This window comes from Drosophila santomea, unplaced genomic scaffold (assembly GCF_016746245.2).
Source record: "Drosophila santomea strain STO CAGO 1482 unplaced genomic scaffold, Prin_Dsan_1.1 Segkk101_quiver_pilon_scaf, whole genome shotgun sequence".
In the NCBI taxonomy this organism is placed as follows: domain Eukaryota; kingdom Metazoa; phylum Arthropoda; class Insecta; order Diptera; family Drosophilidae; genus Drosophila; species Drosophila santomea.
Window position 1 is genome coordinate 190,066 of NW_025318933.1, and position 24,288 is coordinate 214,353.

Here is a 24,288-nt window from a genome sequence, read left to right on the forward strand (position 1 = left end):
TACATCTGAGTATCTAAGGGATGCTGCAAGATTATAGTTATTGCCATTATTGTTGATATAATTCTAGTTGGTACTGTTACACAGCCGTTAGCTGTGTAACTCCAACCGCGCCTGGATTTTCCTCTACATTAAATTATGGTACTCACGCTGCCAGTAACTCTTGTACTTTGTGCATTTGTGCAAGTATCTTGATCATAGTATGAATCGCATTCCTCAGCGGATGACACAAGACCCCACCACCTCTGCACCCTGGTCTGAGAACGGGGCCGCCATAAGCTCCAAACAACCCACTTCATTGCCACCAATTACGAGTGGCAGTGAAAGTACCTGCATAAACTGCTGGATCCAGCATAGAACAAGACCTCCTAATTGTATTCAAAGTGAAAATAAAATCCGCAAGGTGTTATTACTGTCAGTTACAGAGATCTAATTATAAAACTTGTAGTAAGAAATGTATTAATAATTAATCGGAAACTAGTTATGTTTCTATATCAAATGATAGAATAATAAAGAATGTCTTTTTGGCATTCCCCTTGTAGGGATATGAAGACCATTCTTTTATATCCATAAAATATTTATTTAGATTCCTGAGGTAATAAAAAAAATGGCTTTTCAAAAGTGAAAATTATATTTCAACAAATTTTACAAGATTTACAAGTCATGTCGCTGACCTTATATTTTGTGTAAGTGATGCCAAAATTTTAGTCTAAAGTCAACAAACCAAAACTTTCCTTACTCGAAAAGGTTTTTAGTCATCGACGAACAAAAATATTTTCCAAATTCGAAAAATACCGCTGTCAAAGAGGCTCCAAAAATCAAAATTCGAAATTTTAACGTTAAAATTGCTGTCAAAAAGGGTCTAAAAATGCTTTGTTTTAAATGAATGCTGGATATAAAAATCGGTTCATTACAACAAAGTAAGAGGTAAAAGGGATCGCTTTCCCTACCCTAAAAAGTATATATATTATTGATTGGGGTCCATGTCCGTCCGTCCGTCTGTCTGACCGTCGAGATCTCGGTATCAGAAGATAACCACGACCAGTCTTACCAACACAATTTTTCCCTGTCACTTCCACCAGCTGAATATCAACTGAATTGTCTATACAATCGAATATAGCATTTTCCCTTGTTCTTTTTTAATAGGATCAGCTTAGCAAAAGGGTCCCAATGAAAGTAATTGTAACGGTGTACTATGAGGCGTTGTGTCCAGACTCAAAGTATTTTCTTGCTAAGCAACTGCTCCCAACATTTAAGATCGCAAAGTCAATTATGGAAGTTAAACTTGCACCGTATGGCAAGGCAAAAACGAAACGATACAACAGTAAAATTACTTTTGAATGTCAGCACGGACCTACGGAATGCCAAGCTAACATTTACCACGCATGTGCTGCTGAGATAATTAAAGATCCACTATTGCGACTGGAAGTAGCAACCTGCATGATTACGGACAATCGTTTACCCCAAGAAGCCATGTATAAGGTCAGTAGATTTAAAGTTGTAAAATTTTGTTCCCAAAAAATCAGTATATATGTATACATTTATACACTGACAAGCAAAACTGTAACACGAGTTGCATATTCTAACTTCAACGGTCAGTATCTTCTCTCCTATTTTATGTACGATAATAATCTTAGTCTTGTTTTGTTGCTACTATATTTGACTATCGCTTGTGAAAATATGAAGCGATTTGATCATTTGGAATAAATATGCCGAAGCAAAATGTAAAAAAAGTCAATTGTTACAGTTATGCACTGGGGTTAAATATTTAACGAATATTTTATTTGCGATTATTTCAATAATAAGTCCACAGCCCATTTGATTTTTTTAGCTTCGTTATACGATTTGGCATATTTTGGGTATATCGTAGCACCATTTCAGGAGGAATAGCGTACCAGACGTCCTTTGTTCTTCCCCACAGCTCCAACATTCCTCTTGGGGGGATTGCATATTTTGCCAGTGGGGATTTTACATGGCTCCAAAAATGTACATATCTACATATATATATAAAATGCTTTGTCCTCACTGACTGACTGATATATCACAGCCATGGCCAAACTACATGTCTTAGAGACTTGAAGTTTTTTTTTAAAAATCAGAAAAAAAATTTCCAGATTCGTATGTGTATTTTAATTTTTTAATTCCACCTGCAACCTATTTTAAAAAATAAAAAACATAAATTTAAATTGCATTAAATGCAAGCTCGCTAAGCAAGCATTGAAAACGTTCAATGCGTGTGCACGCATACATACACAATTTTAGCGTGGGCAACTGAAAGAGAGCTAGAAAAAACAGTTAGACTCGACTGCAAAGAGAGCCCCTTATTTTTGTGTTCGCTCCCGTGCGAGCAAAGTCGCGAATTTTGTTGTTGTTTTGTTCCCGTGAACGAAGCAGTAATTTATATTGCGTTCTTTGTCATACATACATAATAACGCTCCTTCAATTTACTCAACTCATATTCGTGTTGATACTGAATTAAATGTGTTGGCAATGCGCACAGCGGCCACTCTAGTATATTTATATAGATACGTTTATTATTTTTGAAGTATTTTTAATAGACGCTCTTTATAAACTAGGACGACAAATAAAATAAATCGGTTTATTTAATGGACGGTTTTTATAGACTAGGACGACAAATAAAAGAAATCGGTTTAGATTTTTATTCTTTGTTGTTCAACTTTTGTAGTTCCTGAGATCTCAGCGTTCATTCGACGGACATGGCCCTATCGACTCGGCTATTGATTCTGACAAAAATATATATACTTTATAAGGTCGGAAACGCTTCCTTGTGGCTGTTACATACTTCTCAACGAATCTAGTATACTCTTTTACTCTACGAGTAACGGGTATAAAAATGTCCATTGCAGTCAAGCGCCGCATACAAAAAGGGAAAAAGACGATTTTATGATTACAGATATGACAAGATCAATAAAATACCATTTTGAAAAGGAATGACAACAGCGCTGTAACTGACGGTTATAATATCTAGCGGTCAGTCCGACCGCACTCTTTCTTTCTTCCTGACGTAATACTTTATCATCCAGTTTAAAATGCGCCCTTCGTCCCTTAGAAATAGTGGTGCAGTTAACGAGTGCCCATTTTCGGCGACATCACAACCTCTAGAAATTATATCTGCTGGATTCTGCTTTGTGGGAACATTCTGCCATGTAGCTTTTCCTGACCATTCTTAAATCTCCGCTATCCTGTTCGAAACAAATGTCGAAAGCGAAGACAGATGGGATTATGTTCAGTGAGGAGTAACTTCGGAGTCCGACCAGTATACAAATTGAACGATAGAAACTTTTACTGAGTTTGGATTCTAAGGCAAAGATATGTGAGAAGACGAGCGGCACATACCTTAAGCCTTGGGAGCGTTTTGATTTCGAGCGGCGCTACTTTCGACTTTGAAGTCAACAACGATCATTTATTACCTTCGGCAGGTTTTCTACGAATAAGCTCTCATGGATGCGTCGGCAAAGACATGTAACTGTACCGGTGATAACGGGTCGGCATGCACGAACCGCGGAAAGCCGAGGGGGTCAAACAGCTTCGATATCACTGACAGTATTTTCCGTTTTTTCGCTGAAAGACATCACAAGGCTACAATAAACCTAATGCTTTCGGTTAGGTTAGGCTTTGCCGGCCGTCGGATGAGACCGACGCACTTAGACCTTAGAGGTCCCTTGTGATATGTGTATGTTGTGTATGTTTTTCCCCGTTGCCCGTCGAGGTTAGTGTGAAGTTAGCAGTTTCCCCAGCCCAGAGGCGCTGGTGAATTTTGTATCCGATATGGATCGGTGTCGGACAGGTCGGACGTGTCTATCAGGAATCTGCTTCCTAGTTGAGCAAGTCTTTTCGCTTGCAGTGCTGGGCAGTGGCATAGTAGATGATCTACCGTTTCTTCGTCTTCTTCGACCCTACAGCTACGGCAGAAATCGTTTTACGGGGCATTTAGTCTTCTGGCATGGGTGCCTATCAACCGATGCCCTGTGATGACTCTCATAGCAGTGTTGAGGTTTGCTCTGGTCAAACTTAGAAGTTTTGACGTTCTTTTTAAGCTTATTTTTGGCCATATTTGGCGTGTTAGGCGACAGTGTGAGGTATTTTCCCATATTGTCTGTTTGTTTCGGTTTAGGTTTTCCCTAAGTAGTAGTTCACATGTGGCTAAAGGCATACTCATGCCCTCCATCTCTTGTACGAGTGGCGCGGTAGTGCCTTCTCGAGCTAGTTCATCTGCGATGGAGTTGCCTTCTATGTCCCTGTGTCCGGGTACCCATATAAGGCTGATTAAGAATTGTTGTGTCATCTCGTGTAAAGATGAGCGGCAATTCAATAGTTTTTGAGTGGCTTGAGATTGAGCCAATTGATTTGATAGCTGCTTGGCTATCAGTGAAAATGTTTACGTGTGAGCTTTCCGGGTTTAGTGCTTTCAAATGTTTAGGGCCTCCCTTATTGCTGCTACATCAGCTTGGAAGACGCTTCAATGATCGGAGAGTCAAAACGAGATGCGTAGGCCTAGTTGTTCGGAGTAAACTCCTCCTTCAATCTGTTCTGTAGTTTTGACCCATCCGTATAGAAGCATATAGCATTCTGGGCCCAGGTGTCTGTGAGTTCCACTCGTCCTTCTCTGGGATAATTGTGTTGAACGGTGTTTGTATGTACTCCGTTGGAGTGCAGTAGTCTGTCCTGGAGGGGACTATTTGAATGTGTATTAGGATACATGAGTGACCCGCTTCTTGTAGGTTCCACTGTTTGGTATCTCTAAGCTTGATTGCCGCTACTGTAGCCTGTAGGCTAATTGGACTGAAATCCTTGGGGGTCGTGTGTGATGGTTTCCCTGCTTTGGGGATGAAGAAAATTTGGGACTCTAGCCATGGTTGCGGTAGGTGTCCAAGAAGTAGGGACCTTTTAAAAATGTCTAGAAGCCAGTTTATGGTTGTGTTTCCCGCATGTTGGATTTCTGCGGGTATGATATTGCCTGGACCTGCAGATTTGTATGGATGGAGGACCTTTGGCTGTTTTGGCTGTTTCCTGGAATGTGAGTGTCTAGAAGTATCTCTAGGTATTCCTCACTCGTGCTGGTCCAGGAGCCGTCTGCTCTTTTCAGGTAGCCTAAGGTTGCGGCCGATTCGGAGAGGATTTTTCTAAGTCTGGCTGCCTTAGCTGTATTTTCAATTTCTGAGCAGAAAGAATGCCACGAGGATCGCTTTGCTTTCCTGATGGCCTTTTTGTAGTTTGTAAGGGCTTGTAGGTGGTCCACAGGGCCTCCTCATTTCCTGCCTTGGCCCGGTTAAAAAGGGTCTGCAGTCCATTCGGAGGGGAGATAGTTCTGCCTTTTTCTTTTTCTTTGGGCTTGCTATTGGGGCAGGCCTTTTTTTGTAGTTGCAGGTTTCTGTGAAAATTGAGACTAGTTTGTTTAGACTAGAAATTGTATAAGGATATGAAGGGGGATCCGTTGGGATTTTTTCTCTTAAAATATTTTTTTATTTTTGCCAGTCTGTTTTCCTTGGGTTTGTGAAAACTGCTGGTTTTGGGGGTTGATTGTGAGGGTCGTTTCTATATACCTGTGGTTCGAGAAAATGTGCTTATCTAGCACCCTCCAGGGAGTTACTGTCTCTAATAGTGGTTTATAGACGAAAGTTAGGTCTATTACCTCTTTCGGTACTTAATAATAAAGGTGGGGTCATTACCTTTATTACATATAAAGAGATTTATACTAAAAATAAAGTTCAAGAGAGACTCACCGCGGTCGTTTGTGTTTGTACTTTCCCATTGTGTGTGATGGGCGTTTGCGTCGCAGCCTACTAAGAGGCCTATGTTCTGCTTTTCGCTGTCTTGCACCAGTATTCTTACCAGCTCATCCGCCGGTTCTTGCCTTTCATAGATCATGTACGATGACAGCACTCGTAACGGAGATGGCTGACTCTCCACGGTGACTGCCGCGTTATCTGCATCGCTGTAATTATGGAGCAGAAAAATGGTAAGGTGCTTTTTTACCAAAATGCAGGCCCTTACTTTACCTTCGCTGGGAGCTGATAGAAGCTTATATTCCTTAGTCCCTAAGCCTGAAACCTTTCCTCCCACTATCCAAGGATCCTGGATCAGGACTATGTAGACTCCATCCTCAGCCAGATGGAGTTGAAGAGCAGCGGAGCAGTAAGCTGCCTTACTGTGGTAGAGGTTTATTTGCAGAAGCCTTACGGACATCTGCTGTGGGCATCTCCACCACGATAGTATCGGCTCCCTCCTCGTCCGATGTGTCTAGGTCCGTCATTGGACCCATGTTTGCTATGCTGCGGAGGATTGAGGCATCGGTCGATGCTTTCTAGCTTTTGTAGTTCCTGAGATCTCGACGTTCATACAGACGGACAGACATGGCCAGATCGGCTCGGCTATTGATCCTGATCAAGAATATATATACTTTATATGGTCGGAAACGCTTCTATCTGCCTGTTACATACTTTTCAACGAAACTAGTATACCCTTGTACTCTAACGGGTATAATAACATCACGTTTTTTATATAAACGTATTTAATGTTACATTTGTGTGGAAATCCTTTAAGAGTTTCTTGATCAACTCGTGGCCACATTGGTTATCTGGTAAGTCGCGTGGAAAGGTCGAAACGTACGTATTTTATATCCGTAACTTGTAGAGTAAAAGGGTATACTAGATATATAGATAAATATTATATATAGTCCCATGTTCATTCTCCAAATGAAAAACATAAAACGATCTTTTGAAAGGCTTTACTCTTCAAAAGCCTTATAATAAAAATTTTTTTACAAAAATGAAATTGTAATTTAAAAAGTTTTTTAATGCTCTTGTGCGGTGACTTCTTCGATTGCGTAAGTGATGCTGGACAAATTTTTATTCTGAAATCAGCAAATCATATGTTTCCTACTCAGGAGGATTTTTTGTCGTCTATGAACTAAAAGCTTTTCGAAATTCGAAAACTAACCCTCTCAAACAAGCAAGCTTTGTATAGTTCGAGATTTTCACAAAAAATGTCGTTGTAATTGCTGTCTAAAAGATCTATCTATATAGATTTTTATGCTCTTAAAAATGAATGCTAGATGGTGGAAATCGGTTCAGTATTTTGTTGTTATTTTAAAAAAATGGTTTCGAGGAAATGGAGTTTAAGTTTGCGGGTCTGAAAACAGTGCATGGACGACAGTCACTTTCGGAAGGTGACGATAAGAAGGTTATCGATAAGCAAACATCATAGATTTTTAAGGTTTGATAGAATAATTTTCATAATTAGGGTTAGGTTAGGTTACGTTTTACCGGCCGTCGGTCCGACGCACTTTGACCATTAGAGGTCCATTGTGATACCGTGTATGTTTTCCCCTTTTCCCGTCGAGGTTCGTGTGAAGCTAGCAGTTTCCCCAGCCAGAGGCGCTGGTGAATTTTGGTATCCGATGTGGATCGGTGTCGGACAGGTCGGACGTGTCTATTAGGAATCTGCTTCCTAATTGAGCAAGTCTTTTCGCTTGCAGTGCTGGGCAGTGGCATAGTAGATGATCTACCGTTTCTTCGTCTTCTTCGACCCTACAGCTACGGCAGAAATCGTTTTACGGGCATTTAGTCTTCTGGCATGGGTGCCTATCAACCGATGCCCCTGCGATGACTCTCATAGCAGTGTTGAGGTATGCTCTAGTCAAACTTAGAAGTTTTGACGTTCTTTTTAAGCTTATTTTGGCCATATTTGGCGTGTTAGGCGACAGTGTGAGGTATTTCCCATATTGTCTGTTTGTTTCGGTTTAGGTTTTCCCTAAGTAGTAGTTTACATGTGGCTAAAGGCTGTGAGATGTGTAAGGAGACCAAAGCGCCAAACTAAAGTGAACGAAGTTTTTTACAAGTTCGGTGTCCCTGAAACGGTACGTTCGGACAATGGTAAACCGTTCACATCTACGACGTGATGGGTTCGGAATCCAACACATCAAGACGCCGATATACTTACCCCAAAGCAGGGGTATACACAGAGAAATACAACACTAACTCATGTTTGGTTCGCACGTCCCGTCTTATCCCTTGGAGTCTTTCAGGATTAGGTGACGCATGTTAATACGTCCGTTGTAGTGCCGTCTTCAAAAGCACCGCCAATTGCGGGGCAAGTTTCCACCTGTTTTGTAGATCTCGATGGCTTCCTGGACTTGTCTCCTTGACCGTTCCAAAAGCAGTCGACGATCAATGGTGATCGCTGCCTGATGAGAGACTGACAAGAAAATATAAATAATGTTAGCATTAGTCCATAATTAAGTTTATGTTTATTAAAACGAGTGACGATGTTTGAGTGAGTGTTCACTGTAGGGGAGGTGGAGCCGTCGTAGTCGTCTGGAGCAATACTGACGTATCGATGATGGGTGACATCTGTTAAATCCTCTAGGCATTCTAGGTTGCGTGGGTGCGGTCACCAGAACTCAAAGTTTTCGTCGTTTTTTATACCCGTTACTCGTAGAATAAAAGGGTATACTAGATTCGTTGAAAAGTATGTAACACGCAGAAGGAAGCGTTTCCGACCATATAAAGTATATATATTCTTGATCAGGATCAATAGCCGAGTCGATCTGGCCATGTCCGTCTGTCCGTCCGTTTGTCCGTCTGACTGTCCGTCCGTCAGTTCGTCCGTGTGAACGTTGAGATCTCAGAAACAACAAAACTAGAAAGTTGAGATTAAGCATACAGACTCCAGAGACATAGGCGCAGTACAAGTTTGTCGATTCATGTTGCCACGCCCACTCTAGCGCCCACAAGCCGCCTAAAACTGCCACGCCCACACATTTAAAAATGGTTTTGATATTTTTGCATTTTTGTATTGATCTTGTAAATTTCTATCGATTTGCCAAATAACTTTTGCCACGCCCACTCTTACTCCCACAAACCGCCCAAAGCTGCAACGCCCACACTTTCAAAAATGTTTTTTATTTTTTTATTTTTGTATTAGGTTTGGTTAGGTTAGGTTTTACCGGCCGTCGGTTATCCGACGCACTTAGACCATTAGAGGTCCATTGTAATACCGTGTGTGTTTCCCCTTTTGCACGTCGAGGCTCGTGTTAGGTTAGCAGTTTCCCCAGCCAGAGGCGCTGGTGAATCTTTGTATCCGATGTGGATCGGTGTCGGACGTGTCTATCAGGAATCGGCTTCCTAGTTGAGCAAGTCTTTTCGCTTGCAGTGCTGGGCAGTGGCATAGTAAATGCTCTACCGTTTCTTCCACTTATTCGTCCCTACAGCTACGGCAGAAATCGTTATATGGGGCATTTAGTCTTCTGTCTATCAACCACTGCCCTGTGATGACTCTCATAGCAGTGTTAAGGTTTGCTCTGGTCAACCTTAGAAGTTGTGACGTTCTTTTTAAGCTTATTTTGGCCATATTAACCGTGTTAGGCGACAGTGTGTGGTATTTTCCCATATTGTCTGTGTCTAAAGATGTGTTTAGACTTGATAAGTAAACAAACTATAAATATGTTCTACGAGGGTCGTTTGATAAGTCCGTGACTTTTTGAATAAAATATATTTTTTTCGTCAAAGAAGCGTTTTATTTCTCACATAATCTCCTTTTAGCTCTATACATTTAGTCCAGCGTTTTTCCAATTTTTTATTCCTTCCAAATAATAGGTTTTCTCAAGGCCCTCAAAATAGTCGTTTGTTTCTGTGATGACCTCTTCATTTGACCCGAATCTCTTACCGCCGAGCCATTTCTTCATGTTTGGAAACATGGCGTTTCACGGCATACACAAGAGCTCACACAGTTCATTTACGAAAAAAACATCGACGTAATGCTACTATCAGAAACGCACCTCACAAATAAAAACAATTTTCATATACCAGGATACTTGTTCTATGGTACAAATCATCCAGATGGTAAAGCTCATGGAGGCACTGGAATACTCATCAGAAATCGCATAAAACACCACCACTTAAACAATTTGACAAAAACTACTTACAATCTACGTCCATAGCCTTACAACTCAACAATGGTTCAACGACTCTAGCCGCAGTCTACTGCCCACCGCGCTTTCCAATCTCTGAGGATCAATTCATGGAATTCTTTAACACACTAGGTGACAGGTTCATCGCAGCGGGTGACTATAACGCCAAGCACACCCATTGGGGATCTCGACTTGTGACGCCAAAGGGTAAGCAATTGTACAATGCGCTTACGAAGCCAGAAAACAAGCTAGACTATGTATCCCCGGGTAAGCCTACATACTGGCCAGCAGACCCAAGAAAAATCCCAGACCTGATCGATTTTGCAATTACTAAACATGTCCCCCGCAACATGGTCACCGCCGAAGCACTAGCAGATTTATCATCAGATCACTCACCTGTTTTTCTAAATATGCTAACTCGCCCCCACATCGTCGACCCACCGTATAGACTCACAAATTTTAGAACAAACTGGCCAAGGTATCAAAAGTATGTCTGTTCACACATAGAACTAACGACGGCATTATCTACAAAGGAGGATATAGACAAGTCAACGGAAACTCTTGGAAACATTTAGTTTCGGCTGCAAAGGCTTCAACCCCGGCCAGTGACGTATGCAAAACCAAACTACATCAAAACTAATCGCGAAATCGAGCGGCTGGTATTAGAAAAACGACGCCTACGAAGGGATTGGCAGTCTAATAGATCACCAATTACAAAGCACATGCTTAAGATAGCCACACGCAGGCTTACCAATGCTCTCAAACAAGAGGAAAAAAACAGCCAACGTTCATATATCGAGCAACTCTCTCCCACCAGCACTAAGTACCCTCTTTGGAGAGCTCACAGAAACCTAAAGACTCCAATAGCGCCAATTATGCCACTACGAAGTCCCTCTGGCACCTGGTTTCGAAGTGATGAAGAAAGAGCCAGTGCTTTCGCTGACCATTTACAAAATGTATTCCGACCAAATCCCTCTACCAACACATTATTCTCCCTCCTTTAATAGCAGCCAATCTAGATCCTCAAGAACCCTTTGAATTCCGACCATGTGAACTAGCAAAGGTTATCAAAGAGCAACTGAACCCAAGAAAATCGCCTGGCTACGACCTAATAACTCCAAGAATGCTCATTGAACTCCCAAAGTGTGCTATTCTTCACATCTGCCTGTTGTTCAACGCAATCGCCAAGCTTGGATACTTCCCTCAAAAATGGAAAAAGTCGACCATAGTAATGATTCCAAAGCCAGGAAAAGATAAAACGCAGCCATCATCATATAGACCGATAAGCTTACTAACATGTCTTTCAAAGCTGTTTGAAAAAATGCTACTCCTTCGGATTAGCCCTCATCTTAGAATAAACAACACACTTCCAACACATCAATTTGGCTTTAGAGAAAAACATGGAACCATCGAACAGGTCAATCGAATCACGTCAGAAATTCGTACTGCTTTTGAACATCGAGAATACTGCACAGCCATTTTTCTAGACGTCGCGCAGGCATTTGACAGAGTGTGGCTCGATGGACTTTTGTTTAAAATAATCAAGCTGTTGCCCCAAAACACACATAAGCTACTGAAGTCATACCTATATAACAGAGTGTTTGCAATAAGATGCGATACAAGCACTTCACGCGATTGCGCAATCGAAGCTGGAGTGCCGCAAGGCAGTGTACTGGGTCCAATCTTATACACCCTGTATACGGCGGATTTCCCCATAGACTACAATCTAACAACCTCCACGTTCGCTGATGATACCGCGATACTCAGTCGCTCCAAATGCCCAATAAAAGCCACGGCACTCCTATCCCGACACTTAACATCTGTAGAACGATGGCTTGCCGACTGGAGAATTTCAATAAATGTTCAAAAATGCAAGCATGTTACCTTTACCTTAAACAAACAAACATGCCCACCACTGGTCTTGAATAACATATGCATTCCACAAGCCGACGAGGTAACATATCTGGGTGTTCATCTGGACAGGCGGCTCACTTGGCGCAAACATATAGAAGCCAAATCGACACATCTTAAACTTAAAGCAAGGAACCTCCACTGGCTCATAAATGCTCGCTCTCCACTTAGTCTGGAGTTCAAAGCTCTTCTATACAACTCCGTCTTAAAACCTATCTGGACTTATGGCTCCGAGCTGTGGGGCAACGCATCCAGAAGTAACATAGACATTATTCAGCGAGCACAGCGCCGTGGTACCTTCGGAACGAAAACATACACAGAGACCTAAAAATCAAATTAGTAATCGAAGTAATAGCTGAGAAAAAAACGAAGTATAACGAAAAGCTGACCACCCATACAAATCCCCTCGCAAGAAAACTAATCCGAGTATGCAGTCAAAGCCGGCTGCACCGCAACGACCTCCCAGCCCAGCAATAAACTTATTAGGGCATTAATGAAAAACTATCACTAAGTGAAAGTTAATTAAGTTAGATTAAGATTTGAACACTTATTGTTAGTCTCTTAACACAAAGAGAAGATTCAATAAATAATAAAAAAGCAAAAAAAAAAAAAAAAAAAAAAAAAATGTTTGGAAACAAAAAATAGTCACAGGCGGCTAAATCTGGAGAATATGCTGGATGGGGTAGCAGTTCGTAGCCCAATTTATGAAATTTTGCCATGCTGACTACACACGTGTGCACCCGTGCATTGTCCTGATGGAACAGCACTTTTTTTTCGCCAAATGCGGTCGTTTCTGCTTCAAATCAATATCGAATCTGTCCAAAAGCTCTGAATAATATTCGCCGGTGATCGTTTTAACCCTTTTCAAGGTAATCGATGTGAATGATACCTTGTGCATCCCAAAAAACTGTGGCCATGACCTTGTTGGCCGACAGACCCACCTTGGCCTTCTTTGGTGCACGTTCACCCGGAGAAACCCACTGTCTTGATTGTTCTTTGGTCTCCGGTGTGGTGTGGTGGATCCATGTTTCGTCTACGGTAACGAAACGGCGCAAAAATTCGTTTGGATTGCGGTTGAACATCGCCAAACACTCCTTTGAAATGGTCACACGGTTGCGCTTATGGTCGTGTGTGAGCAATCGCGGCACCCATCGCGCGGAAAGCTTTTCATGTCCAAATATTCATGTAAAATGTGATGTACCCGTTCAGTTGAGATGCCTACAGCCTCAGCTACCTCACGCACTTTCATTCTCCGATCATCCAATATCATTCCATGGATTTTGTCGACGATTTCTGGCATGACGACCTCTTTTGGGCGACCTGAACGTTCGGCATCACTTGTACTGGTACGACCACAACGGAACTCAGTAAACCATTTCTTAACCATTGAAATTGATGGTGCAGAGTCCCCATAATATTTATCAAGTCTTCCTTGGTTTCGGTGATGGATTTTTTACGCAAAAAATAATGCTTAATTAGCACACGAAATTCACTTTTTTCCATTTTCGTTAAAATTCACGAGATCGTCTGCTTTCAATGCCTATAAAACGCAAACCAAAAAACGCAGCTTTCTCAAAATTTTACAGTCAGCTGTTAATCGATAACTGCTGACAGGAGCAGTGTTGTATTTAGAGCAGGTGCGCGGCAAATACAAAAAGTCACGGACTTATCAAACGACCCTCGTATTTATGGGCTGCAATAAACATGGCACGGGACAACATAAATGGCGACTACAGATAAGTACGATCGCAGTGGTCTATTGCCGAAAAGTCAAGAGATATGATCACGTGGGAGGTGATTAGCGCGGTCATAACCACAAACATAGATTTAAGATAAATCTCAGCTGCATTGACCAACGCAGACTGCAGGGTCTTACAAGCGCTGCATTATATAATTAGATGATAAGAACCTATGTAGGAATGAATAAAAGGCGATGCCCTCGCAGTAGCGAGTCAGTTAGATATAAACACCCGAATTGAACTCATTAAGTGTACGCATTAGTTTATAGTGTGAACATTTTGGTCCTTCGAGAAATTCTGTTGTTTTCCCCCACCAGTGGTAAGAAACACAGAAGAAGAAACCACGCCTTAAAGTACTAGGACTATAAGGTGAAACATTGTGTTCTTGCTTTTCCTTGGCTGATCAGCTGGCTCACAGCTCCTTGGTCTTGCATAAATTTCACAGATCTTTCCGACAACATCTGGGAAAACAATCACTGTGACTTGTTCTTTCTGCTTGTATCTTTGGCGTGATCCGTTGGAGGATTTTTTGATTGGTCGCCCAGTTGACCTACCTGTGCCTCGACTCACAGCTGTGATATATAAATATAAAATATTTATTAAAACTATGGATGCTGTCAAGGCCTACAAGGAGTCGCAATTAAAGGTAGAAACACTTGAAGAGATAAATATACCAAGTGGATCAAATTATCTGATTCCGCATCAGCTCGGAGCTCGAGTCCAGTTGATAATCTGGTTCAACTGGTGGACAGAAAGCGGACAGGGTGAGGCAACAGATAAGCCTAATATACGAAACACTAGATAGTTCAAGTGAGATTGAACTAGTCAAGCAGCTGGCAATGATGAAAAGTCATTGGTCCAACGTGACGGATACACTGAAACTGCTTGAAAACAAGTATGACAGAACTGCCTTTGATCAAGATGAGGCAGACATTCTGCAATCTGATGTTGCCGCACTAGAGATGGTACTTCAGAGGAAGTTGGAACAGTTCAAAAGTTCCAACTACGACCTGCCAGAACTCCCAAAAGTGGACCTACCAACGTTCAATGGAAATGCGAAGAAATGGCCACATTTTACGAGCTGTTCTCTGAACTAATAGACAGCAGGAACGATCTCAGCAACACAAGGAAGCTGGAATATTTAAGAGCCTGCTTAAAAGGAGAAGCTCACATGGTGGTTAGCCATTTGATAACGGGATCAGCGGCTAGCTATGCAGCAGCGTGGGAGCTTATCTGCAAACGCTATGAGAATAGCAGAAAAATATTCTCCCAACACTTCAACAAATTAATGGAACTGGAGTGCTTGCTGCCCATGATGAGAAAAATTAGGGAAGTTTTTGGATACTGCGACCGAGAGCATATTCATCATAAAGCAAAAAGGAAAAATAGGAAGCTCTGCTGACGTTATTTTAGCAGAAATTCTGCTGCGGAAATTTTCGCCAGAAGCCTTGCAGCTGTATGAACAGCATGTAAAAAAGGCTAGAGCCATACAGTCCTTACAAGATGTACTGGAGTTTATTGAGCAACAATACAACTCAGTAAACGCCATTACCAAAAATACCGCTCAGCTTGCTACAAGGAAAGTGCAAGTTAGATCGTGTGCCTTTTGCTCTAAGGATGGCCACGATATGATAAAGTGTCTCAAATTCAGAACACAATCAATCGAAAAAAGAAAAAAATTCGTTCAAAAGAACAGCATGTGCTTTAGATGCTTTGGAAAGCATAATGCTATCGACTGCAGAAAGGAAATTACATGCAATCGATGCTCCAAAAGACACAACAGCCTTCTTCATGAAGACACAAAACGCAGTATCAACAGCAATAGCCTTAAGCAAGGCCAAGACACACTATTGGCTACAGCTGTTGTTTTAGTGAAAAACAAAGCTGGAGGTTACAACGAGTTGAGGGCGCTATTGACGGTGAATCCAGAATACGCTGATTTCAGAGGAAGCAGCATAAATATTAAGGATTCCCAGAGTAAGGAGTACTATAGAGGTCGAAGGTATCTCCCAGACTACTCAATTATCAAAAAATAGTGTCCACCTGACGATCAAACCAAATATTCCAAGCAGCTTCAAAGCATCAACGGAAGCATTGGTTTTACCAACACTCCATAGAGCCCTTCCCAGCAAAGAAGGGCTCAGAATCTTGGGACAAAAAACCAAATTTGGATGGATTGTGTCCGGAATATAACTCGAGCAGCAAAGCAAAAACTTATAAGTGTCACTACAACAATAAATCTAAAGGAATTGGAAGATGAAGCCGATGAGACGATTACAGACAATGCAGAATGCCGAAAGAAAATTCCAAGAAACAACTGTCATCAACGAGGAAGGCAGATTTGTGGTTTCAATTCCATTCCACCAAGAGGCAAAGCTGGGGGACTCTCGCAAACAGGCAATGGCAAGGCTTATGCAAATGGAAGAGAAGTTTCAAAGAAACCCAAAGAACGGGTCTGCATACAACGAATTCATGAAAGAATACCTTAAGATGGGACATATGGAATCTGTAAAGACAACGGGTCAAGCTAAATACTATTTACCCATCAAGCAATCATCAGGCCTGGAAGCTTAACTACGAAGCTACGAGTAGTTTTTGACGCATCCGCAAAGACGACAAATGGACTAAGCCTAAATGACGTTATTATAGCTGGTCCTAAGATTCAAAAGGATATATTCGATATTCTAATTAAATGGCGCCAGTAAAGCCAAATCTGAAGGAGGGACAGCTGGTTCTTATAAAACATGAGAACACTCACCCTGCAACATGGCCAATGGGAAGAATCATTAGTACGACTAAAGGACAAGATGATAAAATCCGGGTAGTCACGGTTAAAACAAGCGATGGGGAAGTAAAAAGATCGCTAAACATGATCTGTCAACTTCCTGTTAGCGAAGCAAAACCAGCTGGAGCTGCAACGCCATCTATAACGGAGTCAATGCAGCTACGCAAGGACAAGAAGCTTAGGCAGCAAATTCCAAAGGCAAAAGGAATGGCACTGGAAGCATAGCTACTGTGCTATGCTGTTTATTGATGTTGCAAGCTACACCTGCGACAAGAAATTCGGAAGAAATTCCCAAAGAACTTGGGAAAATTTACGACATCGAAGCAAAAGCTGCAGTTATGGTGAACAAAATTGGTTAAATTGAAGTCGCTACATCCAGTTGGCAATTATTGTTTTATTATGACATGCAAGCCTATTTTGATGTCAAAAAACAATCAGAGGACTTCCTGAAAAAATCCCGCCTGGTTTGCAAAAAAACGGAAGGACTACTGCGATTTCTTCGGCACGATAATACGGACAAAAATTGACAACATAAAAGAAACAGACAAAATACTACGGCAACCGAAAGAAAAGGTTTATACTGTTCTTTGATATCGAAATGCAAATAGAATACAGGAAAATATGCAAACGTTCATAAAAACCGGAATTTGGGAAAACTGACCCAACAAGTCAATATTATTGCAGAAACCATGAAGGAGCACTTTATGGTATATAAGGAGTCAATTAAATTCCTTATGTTATCAAATCAAGTGCGAAACTGGATTGAAGAGGCAGAAAGCCTACAAGCAACAGCGATCTCAATGGTAACGGACATTAGTGAAGGAAGAATTCATCCTACACTAATTGCGCCTAACAAAATGCTCGAAGCTCGAAAAAGTTAAGCAAAAATTAGGACGAAAACAAATGCTACCGGGTGGAAATTCAGTTATACAATTACCACTGATCTATAAACTGATGAAGGCACAAGCTATGTTGAAGGATAATGTCCTATTTATTGAAGCAAAATTGCCGATATACAACAATCAGGAAACGGATCTCTTTGAAGTAATCTCAATACCACTGTGGACAAACGGAACAAAGCTTATTCCGAAATTGAATTCTAAATATTTTGCGTTCAATACAGACATAAACGCATATCACCTAATGTCTGAAATGGAAATTAACCAATGCAGACAAGAGGATTCCACAACATGGCTTTGCGAAAGTAATTGGGCATGGAAAATCGCGGATGATCACTCTTGCGAAATATCTCCATTGAAACCAAGCAAGGCACACTCGTGCGAAATGATGGAATTCCAAGCAATTCGTTCATCAAAGAGATAAGTGGATCCAACCGTTGCTATTTAGACTGTTTCGGAATACAAAAGCTAATATTAGATGCAACGAACAGCATCAAGTTATAAGACTGCCCAATCAGGGCATTATGCAACTACTTGCAGGATGCACAGCAATATTAGGGGATACAACAATAATTACTCCTCGAAAAGTAATTTCGACAGCGTCTGAAATGTCTATCTTCCCCAGTTTACGAATTATAGATGACAAGGAGACATGGAACGTGGTCCCGCTGAAGCACTTGATTGTCAACAACACTAATGAACTGAAAAATCTTCAAACGCGCATCAAGACTCTGAAAAATAACAAATAAGTGTACGCATTAGTTTATAGTGTGAACAGTCTTTTTGTTTTGGTTTAGGTTTTCCCTAAGTAGTAGTTTACATGTGGCTAAAGGCATACTCATGCCCACCATCTCTGTACGAGTGGCGCGGTAGTGCCTTCTATGTCCCTGTGTCCGGGTACCCATATAAGGCTGATTACGAATTGTTGTGTCATTTCGTGTAAAGATGAGCGGAAATTCAATACTGTTTTTGAGTGGCTTGAGATTGAGCCAATTGATTTGATAGCTGCTTGGCTATCACTGAAAATGTTTACGTGTGAGCTTTTCGGGTTTAGTGCTTTCAAATGTTTTAGGGCCCCCCTTATTGCTGCTACATTAGCTTGGAAGACGCTGCAATGATCGGAGAGTCAAAACGAGATGCGTAGGCCTAGTGTTCGGAGTAAACTCCTCCTCCTAATCTGTTCTGTAGTTTTGACCCATCCGTATAGAAGCATATAGCATTCTGGGGCCAGGTGTCTGTGAGTTCCACTCGTCCTTCTCTGGGATAATTGTGTTGAACGGTGTTTGTATGTACTCCGTTGGAGTGCAGTAGTCTGTCCTGGAGGGGACTATTTGAATGTGTATTAGGATACATGAGTGACCCGCTTCTTGTGGGTTCCACTGTTTGGTATCTCTAAGCTTGATTGCCGCTACTGTAGCCTGTAGGCAAATTGGTCTGAAATCCTTGGAGGTCGTGTGTGATGGTTTCCCTGCTTTGGGGATGAAGACAATTTGGGATTGCTGTAGGTGTCCAAGAAGTAGGGAACTTTTTAAAGTGTCTAGAAGCCAGTTTATGGCTATATTTCCCGCATGTTGGATTTGTGCGGGTATGATGTTGTCTGGACCTGCAGATTTGTATTTTTTAAAACTGTGTATGGTCCAATGGAGGACCTTTGGGTCTATGCATAGTTCGATAATTGCCAGTGTGGCGTTTGTTTGTTGGAAGGTGAGAGCGTTTTTACTGTTTCCTGGGAAGTGAGTGTCTAGAAGTATCTCTAGAGATTCCTCACTCGTGCTGGTCCAGGAGCCGTCTGCCCTTTTTAGGTAGCCTAAGGTTGTGGCCGATTGGGAGAGGATTTTTCTAAGTCTGGCTGCTTCAGTAGTATTTTCAGTTTCTGAGCAGAAGGCATGCCACGAGGATAGCTTTGCTTTCCTGATGGCCATTTTGTAGTTTGCAAGGGCTTTCTTGTAGGCGGGCCTCCTCATTTCCTGCATTTGGCTAAAATGCAGGCCTTACTTTACCTTCTCTGGGAGCTGTTAGAAGCTTATATTCTTTAGTCCCTAATCCTGAAACCTTTCCACCCACTATCCAAGGTTCCTGGATCAGGACTATGTCGACTGCATCTTCAGCCAGATGGAGTTGAAAGCAGCGGAGCAGTAAGCTGCCTACTGTGGTGGAGGTTATTTGCAGAAGCCTCACGGACATCTGCTGTGGGCATCTCCAAAACGGTAGTAGCGGCTCCCTCCTCGTCCGATGTGTCTTGGTCCGTCAATGAACCCATGTTTGCTAGGCTGCTGAGAATTCCTAATGCCTTAGTTGACTCTGAATCCGAGATAGGTATCGACCCAACTCTCTGCCCAACTCTGCTCTCAGATGCAGATGAGTTTAAGTGGTCTATCCTCCATACTATGAGTTCAAACTTCCTACCCGCTTAAGGAACCATCACTTGACGATACATATTTTTTACATCGGAAGTCAGGGATTACAACCTTCTTGAATAGTCGGCCCCGCCATCAGGATGTTAGTTAAGGCCCCTGAGACGATGTAAGTACTACCTACTTGTGCTCCGGCCACCGAATTTTCTTTGGATTAGGCGTTTCCATTAGTGGCGAAAATTCTGTAGTGTGCTGTCAATCGACTCTAACGGTTCTTCACTACAACTGAAACTACTCACTACCATTTATTCTCGACTTCACCACTGTGTATACCTTTTTCTAGACTTCAGAATTGCACTCGCCAACACCAAGTAAGTCTCTACGCATCTGTAACCCAGAGTCAAGCAAAGCTCGAGCTAAAACGTATTCACCGTGCGGACGCCTTCAATTGACGTAGCCAACGTCACTCTGTCCGAGAACTTGTCATGCATAACATGTGATAAAGAAGGCTGATCTTGGATAAAAGGAGAAGAAATGTTTTTTGGTGGTGTGGCAACGCTAAACGGTTCTCAGGCACTGTGTATCCATGTAGAAGAATGTGGTGTGAGCGTTCGCAAGCTCGACCCTTTTGGCCTTTGCATTTTGAAACAGTGCGGCCTTTTACAGACAATTGATACATTAGGAGGCAGACTTGACAAACTTGACAAGCCTACAGTTTTGCAGGAAATGATCTGCTTCATAGCAATAGCTGCAAGTTTGTTGAAGAAGGACGACGAAAATAAGCTACGATTATGTGGCTTGCTTGACAATAATTTGTCTTGCTTTGGCTTTGTCGATTTTTCAGCTGATAAATGCTGACACCGTCGATTAAACATTTTTTCAAAATCGGACCAAAGCGGCAAAGTCTCAAAGTCTCATCAAGCTGTTCTCCCATTTTATGTTTGGACACTGGGTCGACTCTATTCAATACCAAATTAATTAACATTGCATTCTAAATTTTTGTATCCCCTTCTACCGACAGAGAACCAGAAATTAACGAAACCGACTCGATAAGGTTTCTCAAGGAGGAGGAGGAGGACTGCTGCGATATATTTTCGGAAGTCTAGGCAATGTTAAACTATTATTCATATTATTAGTATTCTAAATTTCTTCTGATTTGCCAAAAAACTTTTTGCCTCGCCCACAAAACGGCAAAAACAGCAGAATAACAAAAATATTAAACCAAAAAATAGGTTGTTTTTAATTTAATAAATTATTAATTTATTGTTTGAAACGTATTACATTTTTTCTAAAAGAAAACCAACAAGAAAAATTATTTAACTTGATATTGAAGTCACGCACTATCAATATTAATAGTGGGTGCAAAATGACACCGAATGAATATACCCGGCGAATAAAGGGTGGCGCGTCACTTTGCGTTCCGCGGACAAACGAAAGAGGGCCACACAACCATTATGTAAGTGCCGGTGCACAAGCGAAAAGTTCACCGCTGCAGCTGTTGGTATATAAGGCAAGGCTGTAAGTGCGCAAGCTTGTCTTAACTTCCCAACTATTAATGCGAGTTTCAACCAGAGGGCCGGGGTCGACAGTGATTGCAGTAATAATTACAATAACAATAAATTAATGTTGCGTCCAAAAGCGGTTTAATATGTATGTGTATTTTAAAGAAAATACAAATTATAGAAGTTGCTCACACCCGGGAAGCGCCATGAAATTTGTTTATTGAAATGGTGGTAAAAATAATTCACTCAAAAGAATACGTGTGCGGTTTCAATTTTCCTCGTAACTTATATTTTCACATGATCATACTTAAAGCCTAGCTTAACGAAGGTTGGAGAAGTCGGGGCGAATTCGCAAAGGGCGAGAGGGAGCTTTCTTCTCCCGCCTGCGCCCCAAACTAACTTACACTAGACTTCAAATTTTTTACTTCATACAAAAATGATAAACCACTACATCCTATAACTTCAGCCAACACGCACTTTTTAGATACACGACTTCTGTGACGCCTTTATCATAGCGTATAGATGTTGCATCTACGCTCGCACACTCGGATCAGATGGGCTAACCAAGTTTTACATCGCCAGGGTTGCTCCCACCAAGAAGCTATTTATGTCAAAACTATAACTTTGTGGAGCACATTTGTTAGCACATCTCTACCAAAAATCATTAGGGTCTTCACAGGCAGAGAGCCAACTTCGCACTTATAGAGCAACTCTTTCTTTAGAATCGCCAACAATCGGCCACATTAATATCCTTTGCCTGCAATCGAATTGGTGAAATTAAAGAAATTACGTCAGATTGCCACATCGATGGAAGATGGTCAGCGTCGTAAAGCAGCGTGGGTCAAAACCCATTTGGTCAAATTTGTTAATATTTATATCTGCGCTTTTTGAATGTTAGTTAACATAAAAGCTGTTATAATGGGCAATTAGAAAAGCTAGAAAAGAAGATAGGAAGATATAGGCGTTAGGGTGAGCGTGGCAAAAAGTTTCTTGGCTAATCGACGAAAAATTACATAATAAATAAAAAAAAAAAAAAAATTCAAAACCTTTTTCAAAATGTAGGCATGGCAGTTTTGGGCGGTTTGTGGGCGTTAGAGTGCGCGTGGAAACATGGGTCAACAAACTTGTGGTGCGTCTATGTCTCTGGAGTCTGTATGTTTAATCTCATCTTTCTAGTCTTTGTAGTTTCTGAGATCTCGACAGGGCCAGATCAAATCGGCTATTGATCCCGATCGAGAATATATATACTTTATATGGTCGGAAACGCTTCCTTTTGCCTGTTGCATACTTTTCAACGAATCTAGTATACCATTTAACTCTACGAGTAAGGGGTATAATTATTATGAACTGGAAAGATATAGCTAAAGGTGTAAAATAAAAGCAAATATAAATTTAAAAAACGGGAGCATCGATGTAGCTTAGATCGCTCCTGTCAGCAGAGTATGCATTTATTAATAGAGGGCAAGAATCTCTTGGGTTGATAGCTTAAATATTATCTGGCTCTGTGTATCTATGTAGTAAAATGTAATGCGCATTGCCACAAACTCTACGTAATCCTTTTGCAAGAATTAGATTGTGAGTTCAAATTTTTGCATAACAAAGTAACTATTAATAGGATTACAGATCTGTAAAATATGGTCTCCAGATTAAGAAATTTATACAGGACTATTAACTAAAAATCAGTTGTTGAATAGGAAACTATAAAAAAAATCTAAGTTTTGTTAATAAAATAACTTCTAAAAATTTTTGGGTGCATAATTTGCTGATTGGCAGCTGGGTATGGTTCGATAGTTTTTTATCGCAAAAACTACAAAAATTCCTACAAATAGTCGCTTAACGGAATCCAGGTTTGCCGACAATACAGCTGTACTGAGCCGTTAAGGCCCCCAATCCAAGCTACAGAACAGCTGGCATTGAATCTCAGACATTGAGAAGTGTCTTTCTGACGGCGAACTAAAGTAAACGAGCAGAAAAGCAAGCACGTGACGTATACGCTAAACAGACAAGATTGCTAACAACTTTTGATGAACAACACTACTCCCGAAAGCAGATTAAGTATAGTACCTAGGAGTACACATTGACAGAAGACTCACATGGCTCAGCCACATTGAAGCCAAAAAAATTAATTTTAAAGCCAAAAACTTACACTGCCTTATCAACGCTGGCTATCCACTCAGCCTAGACCACAAGGTCTTTCTCTATAATTCTGTATTGAAACCTATCTGGACCCATAGGTCACAGCTTTGGGCAACGCCAACAATAGCAATGTTGACATCATACAGCGAGCACAATCAAAGATTCTGAAAACCATCACTGGGGCACCGTGGTACGTTCGGAATGAAAACATCCAAAGAAACTTTAATATTCCACCAGTCATTAAAGCAATTACCGAACTTAAGGAATCAACTGTTTAGAAAATTTTTTATCGTTAAGATTTCTATTCAATAAATAAAAACAAAATATAAAAGAAAACTAGCTTTATTTTAGGTGGTATTATAAGAACACTTTAAGTAAATCTTTTTGAGAACTTATATTCAATATACATTTTTATTTCTTTCAGTGCGCAAAACAAAACAATTTTAACGTTACCGTCATCCAAAGTTGTTTCGAAAGTAAACGTGGTACGGATTTACTTAAAGCGATAGGAGAAGCAACTCATTTACTAAGGCCTCCTGCTACATTTATTCCAACAATCACAATAGATGGGTCCCAAGGAAGGCAAGAATCAATATTAAAAGACTTACTTTCTGAAGTCTGTAAAGCAGCTGGAGATTCAGAAGAAGTTAAAGATGTATGCAAAAATTAAAAACTAAACTTATACTTCTTGCTGGGTGAGATGGGGGTTGCTGTCCTGGAATTTTCCTTTTGGGCTGAAATAGAAACACTCGAAAAAAAGCGAACACTTGACTTTTCGTAAATGCGCGGGTGCGACCGGGCGTATGTTTATTCTGCGAAAGTCAGTTTTACACTAAAGCTTATTCTAATTAGCTAGGCTATCCCGAGCGCAGCGGAGACTTCAATTTGAGCTGCCACCGGGAGAGTAACATTACTCGGTGGTGAAGAGCGGAGATCGTGTGACAGTCCGAACACCCCTTTCAATCACTGGGGTTGCAACATAGCCATCCTACGACAGGCAGCTGCCGGTAGTTGAATGGCGAAAGGAGATCGAA

At 41.2% G+C, this 24,288-nt stretch overlaps 1 protein-coding gene across 2 annotated transcripts in view; it reads left to right on the forward strand.

The window, feature by feature from the left end:
• LOC120457476 (GILT-like protein 1) overlaps nt 1-24,288 on the forward strand; it is an 88,835-nt gene that overhangs the window by 16,798 nt on the left and 47,749 nt on the right. Inside the window, exons 2-3 of one of the 2 annotated variants that reach the window (XM_039645028.1) lie at nt 1,144-1,479; nt 23,679-24,018. In XM_039645028.1, the coding sequence (XP_039500962.1) occupies nt 1,144-1,479; nt 23,679-23,924 (582 nt within the window). In that variant the 3' untranslated portion in view covers nt 23,925-24,018. Of the gene's footprint in view, nt 1-1,143; nt 1,480-23,678; nt 24,019-24,288 lie in introns of those variants that run through there. The other variant, XM_039645029.2, reaches the window with a different exon arrangement.